At 41.5% G+C, this 21,677-nt stretch overlaps 1 protein-coding gene across 1 annotated transcript in view; it reads right to left on the bottom strand.

Moving 5' to 3' along the window:
* TEC (tec protein tyrosine kinase) overlaps positions 1 to 21,211 on the bottom strand; it is a 41,704-nt gene extending 20,493 nt beyond the window's left edge. The window contains exons 1-2 of the mRNA XM_056490549.1: positions 21,060 to 21,211; positions 6,426 to 6,607 (exon numbers count right to left, since the gene is read on the bottom strand). Coding sequence (XP_056346524.1) covers positions 6,426 to 6,563 — 138 coding nt within the window. The 5' untranslated portion in view covers positions 6,564 to 6,607; positions 21,060 to 21,211. The remainder of the gene's footprint in view (positions 1 to 6,425; positions 6,608 to 21,059) is intronic.
* Positions 21,212 to 21,677: the final 466 nt, after the last annotated feature.

Here is a 21,677-nt window from a genome sequence, read left to right as displayed (position 1 = left end):
TCCTCCTTTCTAACACTGCAGATTCCTGCCCACCCAAACACATGCAGGGTAACCACAGGAACCAGGATTTAGTCTGTGCCTTTTGAAAATGCAAAATCCAATGTAAGCTATTTATTGATTTGAACTGCTATCCATACAGCAAACAATAAAGATGCTAAAGCATGAAGAAATGTAATGTTCATATGCTCATAGTCAACTTCATATTCATGGTCAGTGCAAGCTGCTGTGGGATGGAAAGTTTAATTCAAGCATGCTGTGCCCTGCGTGGGAGGACAGTAACCAAACCACACACATAGGCACACTTTCAAACTAAAGAGTATCACTGACGAGCAAGCTGAGCGACAAAGAGAGAGAGAAATATCATGGTGAAAGGGAGCATTGCACAGGTTCAATAGATGTGAGGATACTAGGAGTCTGCACATTGACAAGGATTTATAAAATTACCACCAGATCTGTGTCGCCTTTTGGAAGCGCCACACTCATGAGAAACATCAATGTGAAAGTTTTCAAACCAACAAACTAGCAGAACATCTCACTTGCACAGACCAGCTCTTTTCAGCTATTTCACTGGTGAGAAAGAAGTACTTCAACACCTACACTTACTCTCTGTCCTTCATCATGAAGAATTTGCCTTGCCTAAAATGCCATCTACAGCAAAAACTTTTAGTCTGGTGGCACTTTCAAGTTCAAGCAAGATGCCCTGCCAGTATTAGGAGTCTAAAATCTGTGTGAAGTATGTGTTATTTGCTGTCATGGCTGTTCTGTAATGCAGCAGCAAGCCTGCTCCAGCTGGGGCCATCCCACTGCCCAGTTCAGAGATACCAGAGAAAGGATTCACAGCAGTCAAACTCATTGCCACACCAGGAGAAAGACAATAAACCACGAGTATGTGGTGGACAGCCCTATGGACACAGTAAGCTGGTTTGGTGAGGTGTGTCCTGCTGGCCAACTGAAGAGGAATAAATGAAGCTGCTCTCTGCAGCCAGCCTGCAAAGGACTGTGTGGGGCACCAGCCATCAGACATACTGGTAAAATGAGTGCTCCTTTCCACTGTCCAGCTGAAGTGTTTTAAACTTCAGTGACAAGGTGGACTCCTAGATAAAAGCTTAAAGTTTGGTTTTCCAAACAGGCACAGATGAAAGTGTGAATGCACCGACTCTTCAAAAATAAACTCCAGGGAATTTAAAGTTGACTGTTCAAGATATGGACTCACCTTTGACAAAAAATGTCTAAATGTACCTCAAGCCATGCATATGCAGTGTTATTTCCACAAATACCTCCTAGGAAATCAAACCTACACTCCATTCAAGATGAAATTAGCAATTTGGATAAAGTCATAAAACTTCAGCTAAATTTTTGCTGGTCAAAAATACAGAAAGCCATTCCAAATGAGATTTTTTTTAATAATCACTGCATGGAATATTTCATTTTCAAACAAGTTGGGTAATTTCAAAATTGCTTAAATTTGCTTATCAATTTGATAGTGACTTGTATGCTTTGATTTCTCAGAAGAAAATAGTTCAGGAAAACGACCAGAAACACATCTGAAGTATTATGCTGCGTTTTCAAACAAAATTGAAAAGAGATTTCCTAATAAAATATTTCATGCTCTTGTTTCCTCACTCAAACAATACAAACACTGGCTTTGCTAGACAACCAGATCATCCAGCAAAATCACACTACAATCCATGACTCCACCAGACACCAGTAAGAACAGTGCAGTACTGTTAATTAAATCAAGAACACGGGCCAGTTTGTGAAAAAATGCCTACCACCTCCCACTTTCAAAGAAGTTACTACTGTCTTCATAAATGTGTTTAAAGCTGGCTTGGTAAGTCTACAATACATGTCTGAGAACACTGTACATATCTCAAGTCTTTCTGACTGTAGCATAACCAGCAAGATGTACTTTATAGTACATTTCCATACTCAGAATAAGATATTTTACTTATTCCCTACTTTTATACATTCATGACCAGTACTCTGTGCTTGGCAGGTATACCTTACCACAGTGAATTTTTATCTGCATTGCAAATGGACCACATCACATTCAGATTTCAATAGCCAATTTTGGAACATTAGGAAAAAATACAGAAAATACTCTTTCCAGCAATGACAGCTGATAAACCATTAAGGGCTTCAAGAAACAACATTAGCTCAGCCTTTTTACTTGCTTATAATGATTGTTCTTCCAATATCACACAATAGTGCATTGATGCCCTTTCCCCAACAGCTACACTTACTAATTCTCAGAATTTATGACCAAGGAAAAAAAAAAGACAAAACCAAGACACCCCAGCTTAAACAGAATATTCCTCTTTTCTGACATTAAAAATCTATCTCCATGATGCTTAAGGCAACTCGGTTTCTGATGTATTTTTATTTTGAAGTTTCTTAACATCCATCTTTTTAACAAACCTAAAGGGGATACTTCTTCCACATTTTTTATCCAACAGCATAATGCCAACAAGTTTAGCAGTAAAACCAAGGTCCTATTGGCTTCCTATGCAAAGTATGTTTCCCATGATACTGATCACAATTGTAGAGCTGGTGACCTAAACTAGGATTCTCCTTCCTCAGGCTTCTGTGTTTTGAATCCAGCCTTGAAATGCAGCCTCTTCTCTGATTCTGTAGCTATGCTCCATCAATAGTTCATGCACCTGCATGTTAAAAAACTGTATTTCTCCTTCTCATGGCAGGAGTGCAGCTCCAGCTTCACTGCAGGCATGAACTGTCATTGAGCTTGACAGGGGGCCTGATCTGCTTGAAAGCATGTACAGAAAGATTTAAACCATTATGGGCAAGTTAAAACAAGATTTTAGCCTGTTGCTAGTAGTCATGTTTAGGAGATAATAATTTATTGCTCCAAGTAAGGTATATGAGACTTTTTCCGTAGATAGGACAGGAAAAAACAGAAAAGAGTGGTGTCTATAATGCACAGTTTCCGGTCAAAGAGCAAGTGATGCTCCACTTCTGGCTGCACAGAACAATTTAATCTCTCAGCAGCATTTACATGAACTCTATTTGCTATGGTTGACAGCTCTTTTTTGTCATAAATGTTCCACTTCTGTCACCAGACATACAAAATGTCTAATTATGTCATTTTATTAATAATCCCACCTTGACCACACTTTGCTAATCTGGTCAATGAAATTTAGTCTTGTTTTTAAAAAGAAGTGGTATGATTATTCATGTGCCCACAAACCCTGGGTTTTTCTTGAACTCTCTCTACTGAACTTCTATAAAAGTTAAAATTGATGAAAAAAAGAAAATACTTCAAATTGGCCAACAATCAAGCTGGGAATTGCACACTTGCCTACAGGGGCAGAACCCAACCACCCTTGGCAGACTGCTACCACTGCAGTTAGGGGATTAAAATGAGGGTGTGAGATCCTCTTGGCTCAGGATTTCCATGCTTATCTTAGCAATCTGGACTTTGAATACTGCCAAGCCCAAAATTAAATCAGTCTCTACCTATCCTTTCATCTGTCATGTCTTTAAATTCAACCAGCACACACAGTACTCACATTTATTTCAGCAATAAGCCCCCAGTTATTCAGAGGGGGTAGAATTGTCTTGATGACTAACAACTTTTTTCTCTTCATATAAATTACCTCAGTCAGAATATGCAGGTGTTTTACTGTAAATGCATACTTGTAGCCACTATAATTGGCTCTAAAAACCCCAAACAATAACCAAACAAATAATTAAATCCACAAACCTCTTTGCCACTTAAGTTGTGCAGAGACATAAAGGAACAACTGTGCTACAGAGATTTTAGTCTTACAGTTGTGAGGTTTTTTTAAGGGACAAAAATATTCACTATATTTAAGATCAGAGCTCACTACTTTCAGACAACATTGTTAAAAAAACAAAATGCTGATTAATGTTTAAAAGAATCTAACATGAGAGGAAGGGTGAAAATTAAAATGGTTTGAGGCTGGAGAGTAACACATTACAGATGAGCCAGTCTAGCAGCCTGCTGATGTCACCAGTGGGAGCATCCAGCTCTCCTCCAGCACCTGGCACAGCCTCTGGCACTTGTTAGATCCTGCACCCAGCTAATGCAGCGTGCTAACCCAGCAGAACACCAATCCAGTAAAAATAAAACCAGAGCAAATATCTTTCTGCTGACCTAATTGCAGCCTTCCAGCACCTGAAGGGAGCCTACAAGAAAGAGAAAAACTGTTTCCAAGGACATGTAGTGACAGGATAAGGGGGAATGACTTCCAACTAAGAGTAGGTTTAGATTAGATTTTAGGAGGTAATTCTTTACTGTGAGGGTGGTGAGGCACTGGAACAGGTTGTCCACAGAGATGGTGGATGCCCCATCCCTACGAGTGCTCGAGGCCAGGTTGGATGGAGCTCTGAGAAATCTGGTCTAATGGGAAGTCTCTGCCCACGGTCAGAGAGCTTTGAACTTGATGAATAGTAAGGTCCCTCCTGACCCAGGCCATTCTATGATTCCATGATCAGCAATTTCTTTCAGAGCAGTCTGGATTCCAAGAAGGGCAAGTATGAATTCAAGTGAATAGGGAATCTAGGAAGGCTAGGACAGGAATGAAATGGACCTGCCTTTTTCAGCAGCAGACTGATGGCATAGCATAGGCATAGTGTAGATATCAGCCCAACTGGCTGTATCTTATGCAGAAATATTTAAAGAAGTTACTGCATCCTCCTCTGAGGGCACTATGGGCTGCCCTGTTCAATCTCACTGAAAATAAAACTGGGAGTTTAAACCCCCTCTCAGAGAGATCAACATGTCAGTCTCCTGGAAAAGCATTTTAGCCAGAGGACATTAACCTGCAGAGCAAAGGGAGAGCTGGAAGGGGAACACTGGAAGAAGGAAAGCTGGAAATGGGAACTTCTTACAGGGTGACAACTAGACCTGCAAAACCTGTTTGTCACATTTCTATTTGATCTGAATGTAAGCTGACATGGGATAAGCATATTTCAGAGGGCTTCTTAGCCCCCACCTCTTTATTCTCTAGGAGGAGAGTCACCAAAACAGGAGTGACTGATACACTCTGCTATCATAAAACAGGGACATAAAATGTCTGAAAGGGGTGTGCAAAGAGGACAGAGCCAGGCTACTGGCAGCAGTGTCAGGGCCAGAGGCAGTGGGCACAAACTGAAAGACAAGAGGCTCCATCTGAACATCAGGAAATGATGTTGGTCATTCTACTGTGAGGGTGACTGTGCCCTAGCACAGGTTGCCAAGCAAGGCTGTGAAGACTCCATCAAAGGAGATACTCAACAGCCAGCTGGACAGAGATATTCAGCAGCCAGCTGGTTCTGGGCAAGCAGAACCTGGCCCTGCTTGAGCAGGGGGCTTGGATCAGATGGCCTCCAGAGGCCCCCTCCAACCTCAGGCTGTGATCTTGTTCTTAATCCCTGACTGTGTCCAAGATACTTTCAGAGAAAAATCTGCTGTGAGCATCTTGTAGCATCGTAAGTGGGCTCAGTTCTGGTGCAACCATAAGGTCTGGCAGAGAAACATGCTTAGCAAGCCTTAGCTCTCCTGTACCCTCTTCTTTTATCAGAGACAGCCAACACAAGAGGTTGCAGGGCTCCCTCCGTTAAGCTTTATTTGTTAAATGGTTTCCCAAGGCATACAACATGTTTCACAAGCCACTGCAGTCATTTTAATCCTCTTCAGCATTGTGACAAACATGGAAAGAAGCCTCACACAAGTGGAAAATCTCACCCCCCGCACTGAGGATATGACAGGACACTCTGGGGGCAGGTGACCTTGATGAAACTCAGTCTGGAGCTCATTTGAAAAAATGCTGGTCTGAGGATTTGTGTAGTTTACACTAATGACCTCCTGGTGTAACTGAATTTACACAGAAACTGGTAACCAGGATGAGTTGCTTGTATGCTCAAAGATAATCTGCTTCCAGCTTCATTTCAATCAACATGTTGCATGATCCACTCTAATAGATCTCATCTCTGCTGATCATGGTCTGCAATGCACTGCTTCTATCAAATGCTCTTTCTCCTGTTCAGATGCAGTTAATTGCCAGATGTGGATGTAATGACCTTCACAGCACACAAAGCTACAAGAAACTGCAATTGCAACTTTTTCTACCTTTTCCCCAAATCATCATCGCAGTGATCTTTCACCTCTCTCTCGAGAGAAAGAAATCAGCTTTGATGACATTTGATGATGTCATTTCTTCCATCCTGACTGTGCACTGCTTCTCAGATTGAGAACCAATTTCACATTGACTATCATGTAATTTATCTACACCTCTGTCCACTTGCATTAGAAATAAGAGAAATGCCAGCTCACTTTCATGGCCATTAATGACCATTTCCCCAATCAGCTCTTGATAGTCTGACATATGCAGGAGAAAAAGCCAGTATTGTACAAAAGCAAAAAGGAACAAAGGCAATTTGAAGTATAAATCTGTGTCTCCTACCTCTGCTCGACCTTCGTAGTATGTTAGCATAGACTTTGTAAGTACAAAAAGCCTCTCTTTGTAGTTTAAGGGAGAAGTCCTCTTCTTCTGCTGTGATCTTTTAATCAAAATCTCTTGTAGGATAGTAGTCGTATTCATTTCAGCCACTTGTCAGCTCTCTTCTAGCCATTGAACATCAGCTCCTGTGAAGAGGAGGAATTAAAACATTACCAGATCTTTGGAGGGTCACAGAATTTGAGATGAAAAAGAGCTTCTACTTATAACTGAAACTGCCTGAATATACAGAAAGCTGGAGCTCACCTGGAAGTTTACAGAAGTTAATGATTAGACTAGGAAGTTCAGGCTTTGCTCAGCTGAGGGCTGCACTGGCACATACCCAGGAAGCCAAAAGCTGTACGTGACTGGGATGAAATAAGGCACACTGCAGCCTCTGTCACAGAGAATATGGTGAGAAGTCTGAAATGTGCTCCAGGCACACTGCAGTGTACAACTGCTCCTCACCACAAACCTCTATAGAAGTTTTAATTGCTAGGATCTGTGCATGTATAAATGTCATTTGCAAAAGAGTTCTGTATACAAAATTGAAGATCATAGAATATCCTGCATGGAAGAGACCTACAAGGATCATCAAGCTCCTGGCCCAGAACAGGACAGCCCCAAGCATCACACCATTTGTCTGAGAGCATTTTCCAAATGTTTCTTGAACTGTCAGGCTTGGTGCTGTGACCACTTCCCTGGAGAGCCTGTTCCAGTGCCCAACCATGCCCTTTTTAAACTTCATTTGGTTGATAATTGCCCATGTCTCTTATTTATCAAGGGCTCTCTGCAGGGCCTCTTTCTGCCCTTGAGGCAGTCAATATCTCTTCCCACTTTAGTATTTTTGGCAAACTCATTTAATATTTTTTTCAATCCTGCATTCAAGTTGTTTTCAAGGATGCTGAAGAGTGCTGGGCCTAAAATGAAGCCCTGGAGAACTCCACTAGTGACCAGTCATCAGCGTGATGTAATCCCTAAGACGGATCAGTAAAAGTAATTTTGAAAATTTACCCTAATTTTATTAGTGAACATTTTTAGACGCAAATGGTAGTTTAGAAGATGTCAGTTTGAGAACAAAGAACTTAGGCTTATTTTTCAGAAACTGCTATACATATGCCTTCCAACTTCTGTTTAGAAAGACTTCATGCTGACTATCAAAATCAAGCAATTGAATTCAGACAGTTTTGGTCTGCAATGTCAACTGCTTTATGTTCTACACCATGGCTGATACCTGTAGGACAGACTTAGGAGTACTTAAAAACCAGTGCACCCACAGCTACTCTGCTTGCAAATTTGGCTCCAGGGTCCTGCCAGAGACAGTCAGGCAATGTCTCTGTTCTCTGCAATGATGCTCAAACACAGCTGACCTCCTCCCTCAGCAACTCACCACTGTCCTGTCATGCCACCCTGCCCTGTGCAGGTGGAGGCATTCCTCCTGCCAGGCTGGGAAGCAGGTTAGGGAAGGATCCAACCAGACATTTCATCATGCAGCACAGGCAGCTGCCTGCACAGACACATGAAATGAAGTGGCACCTGGGCAGGAATGAAGGGTGTGGGAGAGGTTGTGGAGAAGCTGTTCCAGAAATCTTTTTTCCCCACTCCCTTTGGCTTTGCTCACTTTCTGCCAGCCCTGCCCATGGCAGCACTGCCTGAAGCTGTGCTCCAAAGCCAGGGGAAGTTGCAGGCACAGACCTGGAGAGCAGCTCAGGCTAGAGCAGCACAGCTGGAGCTGAAGCCATGGCTTGAAGAAGGAACAGCAGCATCTGCTGAGCACCAGTGACTGTGAATCTCTCAACTGTGTGGAAGGGGCAGGGGGATAGCCCAGAACAAAGCCCTAAACAGTAATTAATTTTTCACAGGGCTTACTTTATGCACCTATTTACTACTTAGAGTATTTCAGAATTCACTGGGGAAATGGCATGCACATTTTTCTCTGCAGGCAACATAACTTCAGCATGGACAAAACAGTACATTTCACAGAATTGTGAAAGAGAATCTTGAAAACCCACAAACTTCCTCACAACATTGCATTACATAATTTAATTTTTAATAAAATCAAATGCAAAAAAACTCACTCTAGTGTGTCTCATTTTGTGAGCAATTAATTGGTGTCACAATACATGAAATGACACTCTTTGCCTTCCAGTCTAGACTTGATGCTACTTTTCACTCCCTGGTTTGACCAGCTGAGCTCTCATATCCCATACTACTGCTATCTCAACAGCTGGAAGTAGTTATTAGCAGCTTTAAAACATCCTTTTCTTTCCTAGGAATACCTCTTCTAATGTTAAAAAAAATTTTCACTGGTGTAAATGGAACTACAAAATAAGACCAGGCTAGGATGCATAAGTAAAAGATGATAATCTGACTGCAAATGGTGATTATTATGAATAATCTCTTTTTGTTATTTCTCTTCCTCTGAAATGCATAGACATACATATTTTGTTGGTAATCTGTCATATTGCATTCTGGGAAGAAGGCAGATCTTTTTTCATTAGTAATTGTCTTGGATATGTTATTTAACTACTAAAGCTGACCATCTCTGATTTATTACCCTTCTAAAAATAAATTGGTAATTTTAAAGGTAATTGCAGAAGGAAGAATACTACCATAAACTGAAAATACAAACATTATCCAAAAAAAAAATTAAAATTCAGTATTAACTTTCAGACCAGCTTAATGCACATAAAACTTTAAGGGTTCCTGTCACAGGCTCCCACTCAAAACAATTCTACTGTTCTCAATAGTAAAAATTCTCTGCTTGTACTTAAGAAAAACATAATTATTATGCATCTTATAAACTGTGAACTCAGAGATCTCTAGAGTGCTGCATAAGAGTGCAAGAAGGATTCAAAGTTAACTCCGATTTCAAATCTCAATACTGACAATGCTAATATATTTCATTTCTCTACTAGGTTACATTAACATGACACAAGAATCTAAACAATCCTTTTGACAAAATAGGGGTTAAAAAATAAAAACATCAGTAAATGTCTGCACCTGGTGGCTAAACTGAATTATCTCTGCTATGAAGATTTCAGAAGATCAGAACCAGTTTCCCAGGTCACAGGATCAGCCTTTGAATCTGCATTTGGTCACAGAAACCTGTTCTGTTTGGGGTTATTTCCAAGACAATGGCTCTAGATACATTTATGTTTTGATAAATAAGGGTCAGGATAACTGAACCCTCACCTATTTTTCCATTAAGAAGCCTTGTAAGAGCCACACTTAGCTCTTATCAAACCTATATAGCACTACTTTTCTTCAGTACAGTTTTAGACATTTTCTGCACATTTTCCCTGCCCCTGTTTCTCCCACAAATACTCCTTTGTTCCCAGATCATCCCTCAGAATATGAAGCTGTTTGCATGACACACTGTTATCTTCTTATAAACATCTGTGGGAGTTTTGGGCTGACACCCAGTATAAACTTTTCACAATATGACTGGTGCCAAAGAATTGCCCTGTTCCATGCCAACCTTAGCTACACGATAACAAATATGATCTGATTTGCAGAGATACTGAAGACTCAGAATTTTGGCAGACATCAGAAAGACTTACAGATTCTTAGCTTTTCTCAGGGCAGGAAAGCATACTCAACTTTAAATATCAAAATATCTGCATAAGCTTGTGTTTCCCATCTTCACATTATACAAGTATTAATCTGTACAGCCATGAAGTCACCACACACCTTCCTCAAAACAAATGAAAACAACTGTTCAAAGAACCCTTCTAAGTCAATATTGGTCCAAATGCACAAAGTACTTTTTCACTTGCAGACAGAGCTTTTTATGCCTGCCACCTTCCCAATTTTCACTGGGGAAAACTGAGCCACCAAGTGATGTGGTAAGCTCAGGTGTTGCAACATTACCCACCCCACGTATCTTCTGGCTCCCACTGCCAGCTCCCAGATTTTGTTTGTTTATTGAAACAATTAGTCACTGTAAACCAGCTGGACTGCAAGCACCTCTAACATTCAGAAAGATGAATAAATGTATGAAACTCCCAATGCAAGTTCTAGCGAGCAGAAAAGAGAAAGTGCATCCAGTCTGATCAAGGTTTCTCTGCCGAAAATGTAACGAGTAATTGTCATTTTTTAAGGCACATATCTTTGCACCACTCATAGTCATGGAGGGGCTCATAAGAAAAAAACACATTCTGAAAAACACACTTATTGCAACAATACAAAAGGAACACTAGGAGGAAATATTTGTGGCTGAGAAGAAAATTAAAAGCAAGGTGGAACTGTTTTCTGAGATTCAACACTTCCTTAGTGATGGTGAAATTTCCCTAGGAGTTTGTGTCCTTCAGGGCAAAGTCTTAATGTTAAACTGATGGGCAGTCAAGACAGACAATCCCTCTAAGAAATCAGCATCCTCAGCTTTCTGACTTGGATTTTGTGCATCATGCACAACTGCTCTTTTTCAAATTTAGGACACATCAATCCAAACCCATGCCAATTCCAGATCTGGATATTTAACACTGAAAGTACCTTCTAGGGCAGTAGATTAAAAAAATAAAATTATAGAATATTCACTACTACAAATTTTGAAAGTACCAATCAAAATGTCAATTTTAAAAACTCAAGTGGTACCTTGTAATCCTTCCTCAAATCTATAAGTTTCAGAATATTTTTCCTCCTTCATTTTAATTAATTCAGATCAGTTTGCTGATCAAGCTCATATTGTCCCAGCAAATGTCTGCAGTGGAGCCAGTGAAGAGGGAGCACAGTGCTCCTCTGGTAGAGTGCAGAAGGAACAAAAAAAGGAGAACTCCTTACCCTGTTTTTTTCTGCTGGAGCTTCTGTTGCTTTATCATGAAACTATGAATTGAGTTACATGTGAACAGTTATTTACATAAGTATCCAGCACAGGCTGATTTGAATAATTACTACTCAGTGTAAGCAAGGGTTGCAAATATACTCTTGGATTCCCTTTTTGCCCCACATCTAAGGTTGCAAATTCAAACTCAAAAAAATAAAATACAACTGTTACTAATCCCTGTTCGAAAGGTAAATTTCACAGAAATGCAAATACAAAAGAAATATACTTTAGTAAAAATCCGTCATAACTTTAAAATTCAAATTCGGAGGAAAATATTGTAATAATATACAAAATTTATCATATCCAGAAAAAGGAGATATTCACATTAGAAATATTTAGATTGACTTTTTTCCTCCTTTATTTTTTTTTAACAGCAGACTCTCAGAAACCACTTCTGCCATATGCAAGTTTGGATTTTTTTTAACTGTGACAAATATAATTTGGGGGGACTACTTTCTAATAGATTTCAAAATTATAGCCAAAGATTTGCAAAAGCTTAGTTTCTCTTTGAAAATCAGCCAAACAATAAGTGGCTAATTTTATATATAATTAAAAGCTGCAAAAATAAAATTCATATTTGCCTGTACAAAATACAGGTTTAAAGGCAAACAGGCTATGGGGTAACTGTGACAACTCTGACTGGAGATTCTGTCCATGTGATGTTGCAAAATACCCTTTTTTCAGCTGAAACGTGCTCATGTTCACACACAGAAGGAGCATTTTATCACAATCAGAACCAAAATTTCTTGGAAACAGGCTCACTACATTTTACAAAATACATAATTTGTTTCCTTTTAGCATTCTAACTTATGTGGTTGGGGTAAGCAAAGAAAACAATGAGACAAGTGATGGCCCCTCTCAGGGTCAGCTGGATTGAGGTGGTTTATCACACCAAACTGGAGCATCAGCTCATCAAGCATGGCAAAAGAGAAGTGGAGCCCAAGTGCACAGAACAGCTCAGGAAAAAAAGGTAAGAGCACCAAAAGGGTTTCTTCTCCCCTTGCAATGATGATTCAATGGAATGGCATGTACACATCTCCAAATCATTTATAAACCCAGCTATAGCTCCTCACTGGGATTTCCTGCAAGCCCTACACTCCAGTTACTAAGTTATCCTTTCACAGCTTTAGAGGGCACCTTCTTTACAACTAAACTATTCAGGCAATTTATGAAATAAAAGTTACATTATTACCATCCATGATGAAGAAAATATGTTGACATGGGCATTTTTTATTTGAAATTATTTAGTACTAAGTTTGAGTTAGCAATGCTGTGGGATACCATACCAAGGATGGACTGATCAACTTTTAGAATCTTCAACAACTTCTTATCTTTTTGTTCATTCCTCTAGAGCTGACTACTTGTAGTTTTCTTATTTCTCCCACACAAAAACTTTGCAATACTTATAAACCTGCATTGACTATTTTGCCTTCAGTTTATTCAGACCAAAAACCTCTATCATTTGTAATGTTCTCTGCTGCAGGCAATAAAGCTGAAAATTAGTTTGGGACATGGGAAAGCGAGGCATGAAAAAAAAACAACAAAACTTTGAAACTTCAGTATTTGATATTAATCCTTAAAAGAGAGACAGCAGATTTTCCCAGGTCCAGACTTTGTAGCTCAAGTTTATTTTTGTTCTTAATACCATGTATAAAACAGAGTGAAAATGGCAAACAATTTTCTGTGTCATCCAGCAGGTTTTGCCCTCCATGGTGCCATCACCAGGACTTCAGGATGCTGCAGGAAGTTTGACTGTAGCTGGCAAGATGAGGCAGAGCATAAAGAGATTTTCTTAATTCACTTGTGCAGCATAAAGGTCTGGTGAAGAAATTTAGCAAATATAACTTGCCCTCACCTGACAGAGAAAAGACAAAAGATAAAAGAAAAGTAAGAACAGAGAGGGAAGGACAGGATGTGAACTGGGAAGAGGTATGTGATGTACTAGTCCCTTTTACATGTTTATGTACCTTTGAAAGGAAACAATCTGCTTTATTCCAGCAAGTGTTTTCAAAGGTTGGAGAGGGACAGGGAAGAACTAACTCCCAACTGGCATGGCACTGGTTTGGAGAAGCAGAAGCTCCTAAAGAGCAGAGTCTATATGCTTCACTTCTACATAGACCAAAGCTACCCCACCACTACCCCACTGGGTGGACATTTAGTAAAGCAGAGTGCTACCTCAGCCTTTTTTCCAAAAATCCCCTCCCAATAAGAAGGGAAGAGAAATGGTAACACCCACTTACTAAAGAAACAGTCAAAGATGAGATTGGCAAAGGAAATGGGTGATTCTTGTGCAAAAGATTTTCCTGCTTCTCCAGGAAGCTGAAGATTTAGAGGGCTGGAAAAAATAAAAGCACTATTGAATCAGAGGTTGAACCTAACTCTGCTGAGGAATCCTAAAGCTCACTACCAAGTAGGAGGACAATTGTTATTGTACACAAAACTACAAATATGAGAAAAACAAATCAAATATATGAGAAAGAAAAATATAAAAAGAAAAGAGGTCAACAGTGCCTGAGGGTAATCCTTCATTTCAACTACCATAAAGGAGTCAAATTTATTAACCTTCTTTGCTATTTGAACTGGTCTTTCCAAATGTTATACAATCTCAGGTGATGTATTAGACCAAAAATAAGCTAAATTTATTTCAGTATTCAAGACACTCTTTTGACATGGTCTAACTAAAATACATACAAATTATGACTGTGTTTATGCACAGGGAATGACTAATACTTCCTCAGTTATTTCTCTTTCCAAACACTCCAAGACCTTTTTTCCCTAAACAACTGCTTGTTCTCCACCTACTAAAGAACTACTTGTTCTCCACCTGCTAGAGACTGTGGAAGCTACACAATAAGAAACACTTCAACAAACATGAGAACTACAGCTGAGGACAAAGCTGAGAAGGTGACTCAGATGATGAATTATTGGCCCATCTCACATGACGACTAAGGGATGTATTTACCTTTAAAATCTTTATTTTGAAGTAGCATTTTAGGGTCACTCAATAAATGTTGCTTTTTCACACCTACTGACCAACTTGACCCAACTGACAGGGCTCAGTAGGTGTGAAAAAGCAACATTTATCTATATCTAAACAATATATCTAAAGTTCCAGGTCAGAACTGCCTTCTGTGCAGGAAAAACCTAAGGCAGTGAGTGGGGAAAATATCTAAATTCCAATTTGTCACATTTTCCCATGTTGTCTTCACCAGGATACATCCCCTCTGCTACAAAGCAGGCACAAGAGATTGAACACAAAGTGAACAATCATTTACAACTCAGCTGAGATGTTGAACTACTGTTCCCATGCGTGGCAAAGCAGTGCTGTTGGCAAGGTCAGTGTGCTTATCTTGTGATTCCAGATTCTCTTACCCTGTTATGTTGGATAGGTGTGCTTATTTTGGCTGGGGTAGAGTTAACTTTCTTCACAGTGGCTAGTTAATATGGGGCTGTGTTTTGAAACTGTGTTGATCACAGTGTTGATAATATAGAGATGGCTTTGTTATTGCTGGGCAGTGTTTGCACAGAGCCAGGACCTTTTCTGCTTTTTGTACTGCCACACTGCTGAGGAGACTGGGGGTGCATGGGAAATTAGGAGGAGACACAGCTGGGACAGGCGACCCAAACTGGCCAAAGGGATACTCCAGACCATGTGATATCATCTCAGTATACAAAGTGGGGGAAGAAGGAGGAAGGAGAGACTTTTAGAGTTAGTGTTTGTCTTCCCAAGAAACCGCTTTGCATGATTAGACCTGCTTTCCTGGGGATGGCTGAACACCTGTCTATCCACAGGAGGTAATGAAAGAAATCCTTGCATTTCAGCTACTTGCTAATAAAGTCTCTCCATACAGGACTGAAAAGCCAGTCTGTGACCTTAAAGAATTTCTTCTTCACATACAGTGCAACTTTAGCAACAAGGAATACCAAAGGACTTTATTCATGTCAATACATAAGTATTAATTCAGAGGAAAAGTTTCTCACTGAATCTGAAAATAAACACAACTGACGCAGGCTGTGGTCTTGGGTTTTCCCTTTCCTCTGGCTAATGCAAGGTAGTGAGCATCTCTACCAGAGCAGCTTGTTATCTCTGCTCTCCTTGATGTCAGATCTCAGATATTGAGGTGTTTCAACAGTTGCAAGTTAAACAGGGAATAAGAGCACTTTCAGGAGTCACAAGACATTTATGGTCTTAAGGAACAGCATCCAGCTCAAACTCTTAGACACATCGTGCAATGGAGTCATTAATGCTCGATGGTGTCTTACTCCACTCTGCCTATGAGTGTGAGACACAAGGATATTAGAGAATCAATCAAACATCATCAGAACTTGGGTTGCCATGATCCAGCCCCATTAAGGTCAAAATTACAAGAAGTGAAGGCATGGCAAAGGTAAGATAAGATAGTCCTTTATGGTTAGGTCTCAGCTTTTCATGGGGAGTGCCTGTGTCACATTGACTTTCAGAGTTAGTTTCAGGTTAAGAGATCCAGAAAAGTAACTAAACCAAATTGAGGTTAATGGGCTGCTTGCCCATTACTTTTATTTTTTTATTTTTTTACAGAAACCTGTAAGCCCCTTCATGGTTGGAGAGAGTGGTGGGAAGAGAAACAGCTGTGGTGGCAAAGAAGCTGTCTGCAGCCCCTAACACAGAACAATGGCCCTCCTCTCACTGCTCTCACACCCCACAGCCTTCCACCATGCCATTCTCCCAAACTCCCTGCTGACAAAGCAGATCCTCACAGTTCATCTGACACACTGGAGCTGTAAATGTCTCCTTCCAACAGCCAAACTTACTTATATTCAAGGTCCACTGAGGATGACTGATTGCCAACCTGCAGCTCTGAGGAGGAGATGGTCCTCATGGCTGAAACAGCCCAGCCAGCCACAGTCTGAATGAAACAGCAAAATCACATGTGGCTACATAACCAAACATCTAACAGATTATGTGTGAGCTGAATTCAAGTTGCAATAGCAGTTTTGAAACAGCCACTCTTAACACTGGAGTGTTAGATCTCTTCCTGTTAAAAAATGCTATTTTAATAATCTTTTCTAGACATAGATTAGGTCGAAATTTTAATTTCAAAAGATCCTAAAGTATACTTAAGATTACCAGTTTAGGGGATCTGCCATGGGACAGTCCATTCAGCTCAACTTACTTTGCAGATCCCTTGAACTGGCTCACAAAATCCAAGGTGGGAGAGTCCCCACTCTTCTCCTCCTGTCATGGCACTGGGAATTGTGATCTGTAACTTCAGCTGGGAAGAGATGCTCAGAATAGGGAGAACACACACAGAGTTATATTTTCTGCCAGGATATGGAGCTTGCCCTGTGATACAGGACATCCTGTAACTCACAGGACAATTAGCAACCTTGAATACATTAGTACAGGTATTACAATTATCTCACCTACCCTGTAAGCTAGCATCTGACAAGATTTGTTCACAGGGCTGACAGATTTACAATGTTCAGCTAAAATGAAAGGGCAGATATTTCTTGGGTCTGATGGTGAGTTTTGTGGCTCTCCTGCAGAGGGAAAAAAATCCCCAAAACAACCAAGAGAGCCTTTTTTTGTTTCATAAACATAAATGGCCAGGAGTTTGTTCCAGCCTAGTGTACAGTGCAACTTCCTGGAAGAGCAGGCACCCAGTGTCCTGCACAGAGCCTCTTTTAGAAGGAAGAATCCTGCTTTTTTACTACCCAAAGCCATGTTTTTCTGCCCCACATTCAATTGAAAACAAGGCCTAGATCTTACAGGTTAATCAGATCACAGCTTGTAATAGGCACAAGGCTGAACAAAACCCCTCCTCACAGGAAACTCAGCTGTGACCTACTTGAGCCTACGTGAAGTTATACCCTATGTGTAGCAAAGTGGCACCCATTCACATATCTGCTGATAAGAGAAATGGAAATGAGAAGAAGCAGGAGTGCCAAGAAAGCCTTTGCTCAGGTCCCACATGCCTCAGCACACCACTACTTCCTTTTTTCCTGCATTTGTTTACTGTTGCATAGGATTTTTACCCTAAGAGCTGAAACAGAGTAGGCCAGTTGGCAGCCTGGTGCTTTGCTTCAGCAGAGCTGTGATGCAGACATGGCCAAACACTTCTCCTTCCTGTCACCAAAACCTGAGTCCCACAGCTGGCCTCAGCAGATGGGAAACAGCTCTTGTACATCAGCTGTGGCCAGGCTCAGACTCTCCCAGACCCACTTTCCTCTCTGCAGCAGGCTCCTGAAAACCCTATCTCCTGCCCACCACATCATGCTTAGCATGAGCTTTACTGAGCTGCCCAGAATACAGGACAGTCATGCAACCAAGGGGTGTCTTTTCAGCAATGTCATTTCCTCCGAAATGTTTGGATATTGTCCAAACCAAAGACAAATTCTAGGTGGTGTCATTCTCCCTAAGAAAGGTAAACCCTGCCCATGATGGACAGACCTACTCTCAGGAGACTTCTGTAATTCTTCCCAGGATTTCATGACCCCATCTGAACACAGTGGCCACTTCACAGTACTTGTAGGAAATGGCTCTCTCTCCATCCCACCTCCACGCCCAGGAAATGCAAAAACCTGCTCCCCTCCCCACAAAGCACCTTCTACAATGAGACCATCTTCACATGGGTACATAGTAGCGTATCTGTTTTTCAAGGTTTTATCTCACATGGCGTTTTCCCTGACTCTGAATCACAGCCCATGCAGCTGAGCCAGGGCAGGGGATGACTGAGAGCTGCCAGTGCTGTAATGGCCACGGGGCAGTGCTTGGTTCCCCAGTTCCTCTTCTGCCACAGCAGACAGAGCAGACATGTCCACCCAAACACTCATTTCCCTCACTTGCACACCGCTTTCTTTCCTAATGCTTTTTCCTTTGGAAAATACACTTAGAAAAACAGACCAGAAGCAGGAGAGCAGAATGCTCCTCTGCCTGAGGGCTGGCAGGGCAAACTGGTGATTTGCTGCTAGAAGTAAACCACTCCATTAACAAAAATACATTTCTTGAGACCTGAGTGACCATTTGCTAAAACACCAGTGCAATTTCATGGGTTTCTGGAGAGTTGTGTCCCATTATATCAGTAATACCTCTAATGCCTGGTGCTTGCATGAGGTCCTGGCCAGGAGAATTAGGGTAAATTGGGCTGATCCCTCTGCAATAAAGAGCAGAGGATGCTTTCAGTGTAGTGAGTGTCTCTCCTGCATTTTACTTAATGGAGAAAGCTATGGGTATGAACAGGTCATTTAATGAACTTCATCACTCTAATTTCCACAGTGCAACAGCTGCCTGACCACTGCCAAGACCTTCCAGACAAGGTATTGGTAATTCTGTGCAAATAGATGCATCTACATAATAATAAAAATATTTGTAGCACAAATAAAAAAATATGTGATATATGTCCTTCGGGAGCACATATGTAATTAGAAATATAAAAGCTCCACCACCTTAGGCTTTCTTCATTATGCCAACCTGTACTTCACTCTAAGTACTGTTTTCCACATTTTTCAGTTTTTATAGTTCCTGACACTGTTTCTGCAGGAGAGTCATTGTAGACTGCTACAACTGATACCTTGGCATGCACAAATCTTCCTTTTTCAAAGAATGGTTCCAAGTTCAGCAGTGAAAAGGTAATAAGTTACTGAAAAAGTCAAACTAAGCAAAAGTAGAAAAGTATCTTAGACATCAATGGTTAACAAAGGCTAAAGACTATTTTCCATGACCTTTGCATTGACAGCAGGCAGCACAGACTTCTATTGTTTAAGAAACAGAAAATGTTTTGCATATTTGAGGTATAAATATTTGTATGAAACTTACACTATTCTGCCCGTTATCTTGGGCATCCAGTTTATGAGCTAGCACAAGACAACACAGAGGGAATTACATCTACAACAGCTTGCACCTATATTTGGTGGGGGGAAAGACTTTTCTTGATGCTTCCAAGAAATTCTATGAAATTAACCACTTCCCAATTATTTTAACTTCATTACAGGATATTGCATATCATGCTGTTTCTGAATACAATGTTGTCTCATGGCAAAATGAAAAAATACGGAGCTAATAATGTTTTATATTGTTTATTTATTGTTTATCTATTATTTTTCTTTCTTTTCATCTGCTGTAGGCAGCCTAGTGGATACATTACAATTCCAAATCCACAATGTCTACAACTAAGCATTTAAATGTGATTTAACTTAGGAGATAGTTCAAGTTGCCTCAAAGTCAATGGTTTAAAAATATATCAAAGACTTTAAAAATTCTATATGAACATTTTTAAAAAAAAGGTAGCACTCCTATAAATTTTGAAGGGCTAATAAAAGCAGGTCTGGCAGTTGATAACCAGAATTCCTTCAAGACAAAGGTGTAAGTGCCAGTATGGTTTGGATTTGCACACCTATAAGATTAACATATCAAAACTAAAAAAGTGCCAAACATAATCAAGCTGCTCTGCTTGCAGTGGTTTCAGCAGGCAAGCTCACATAGAAATCAGCTATTGGATTCAAAACAATGATAATATTCATTTAGAAATTTAGAAGAACATCTAAGGCACTCATTCACTAAGTGCAGAGATAAATGTGATCATTTCCTGGTAAAATGTATTTCACAACAAATAAAACATGAAATAAGCCCCAGAGAAACATAAAGGATATCAAATAGCAAATGGGCCCTTTCCTGCTGCAGCCCCCTTAGAAACCATTACTATCAAATGGCTATGAGTAAGTCCCTATCTGGGAGCTACCTCCCCATCTACCAGAGCAGTACCCAGCAAACAAGACCAGGACACCTAAATGGCCTCCCCTGCACAGGTGACATGATCTGAGCAGCACAGCTGATATGTCAGAAGGAAAGAAAAGCACGTGCTTTCTGACAGCCCAAAATACTCCAAACATTTATGTAACAGCAGTAACTAATAACCCATCTTCCAGTTTCTGAAGAGTCTTGAGAAACTGAACAAAACTTCATCTTCTGTCAAGGGTCAGACAGAGTATCAAAAACACTCTAAAATGAAAACAAATGCTCCAGAAGCAAGTACCTGCTAGACGCCTTTCTGCCTGCATTTCTACTACAGTCAGTTTTTCCATCCATAGAGGCTACATGTATTTGACTCATAAAACAACCCTAAGTAATTCAGATTAGTATCTGTCATTTCAAGCAGGGAGATCATGGCCATGCCTGTACTAAAAGTTCAGTTTACAGCTCAAATAATTACCCGTTCCAACTTTTAAGGGTGCAGAAAGGGAGCCTATGGAAATGCACCGTGCGAGTCTCGTCACCTACCGAACAAGCAGCAGGTGTGCTGTATCCCAGCACACGGCTATGTAAGAGCATTCACTGACAAAAAAGTGTAACCCGGTGTGGGACAGAAAGCCGGAGGAATTATCAGGATAACCGAAATCAGCAGAAAGCAACTTTTCCCTCGAGACGAGGTGAAACAGTCTTAGCAAAGCACAGTGCTTACATGGAGGTAAGACTCAGAGAAGAAAGTCACATAAACAAGGAAATACTGGGCAATGCTGGCTTTCAGATGGATTTGGGAGCCTGGGCCACAACCCCTTATATTACACAGAGCAATTTTAAGCGAAGGTTTAAAAGCCAGGTTTTAAACAGGTCCCCGCTTGCGGCTCTGTGACACCTGTGCGCCCAGGCAGCAGCCGGGGCTCTGGCGGTGCCGCACACGCTCGGAGCCGCGATCGGCGGCGGCTGCGGGGCTCGGTGCGCCCGCACCCCCGGACAGGTCCCGGCGCTGGCGCAGCCCCGGCCGGCGGAGCGCTGCTCGGAACCCCCGGCTCTGCCTTACCTGCGTGTCCCGGCCGCCGTCGCGGAAGGAGTCCGGACGCGGGCGGCGTGGAGAGAAGGAGGGAGGAAGGGAGAGAGGCACCGCACTGCCTCGCTCCGGCCCGGGAAGGCACCTCCTCCTCCTCCTCCTCCTCCTCCTCCTCCTCCTCCTCCTCCCGCCGAGCGCGGCTCCCCGCGGAGGAAGCGGCGGGGGCGGCCGCACTGTCCGGGCGCCCTCCGCACTCGGGGCGGGAACGGCACGGCGAGAAGCTGAACTGAGATGTCCCACGCCCACCAGACCCGACGGGAGCTGTCTGGAATCCTGTCTGTGAAGTACAAGAAAAAGGCAAATTACGTGACTCGGAGCAGGTTGCAAACTCTCCCCCAAATTCTAGGTTCTTGGCCCCAGCTGGCTTTAAATTGTGTGAAAGCCGTGCTTGGACTACAGCGTTTCTCGTACCAAACCACGGTGGGAATGAGTGCTCGCCGGGCCGTGGTGTGGCAGTGGGCACATTCCCCCTTCCCCAGTAGGCTGTGCATCCCGAGGCTGCTCCTCTTCAATGCCCATCGCAGATCTGCTCGTGTCCCAGTGACCCCCGGGTTACAGTGCATTCCTTCGTCATTAACCATGTACAACAGT

This window comes from Oenanthe melanoleuca, chromosome 4 (genome assembly GCF_029582105.1).
Source record: "Oenanthe melanoleuca isolate GR-GAL-2019-014 chromosome 4, OMel1.0, whole genome shotgun sequence".
NCBI classification, from domain to species: Eukaryota; Metazoa; Chordata; class Aves; order Passeriformes; family Muscicapidae; genus Oenanthe; species Oenanthe melanoleuca.
The sequence above is the reverse complement of the archived record's forward strand: the minus strand, read 5'-3'. Positions and strand labels throughout refer to the sequence as shown.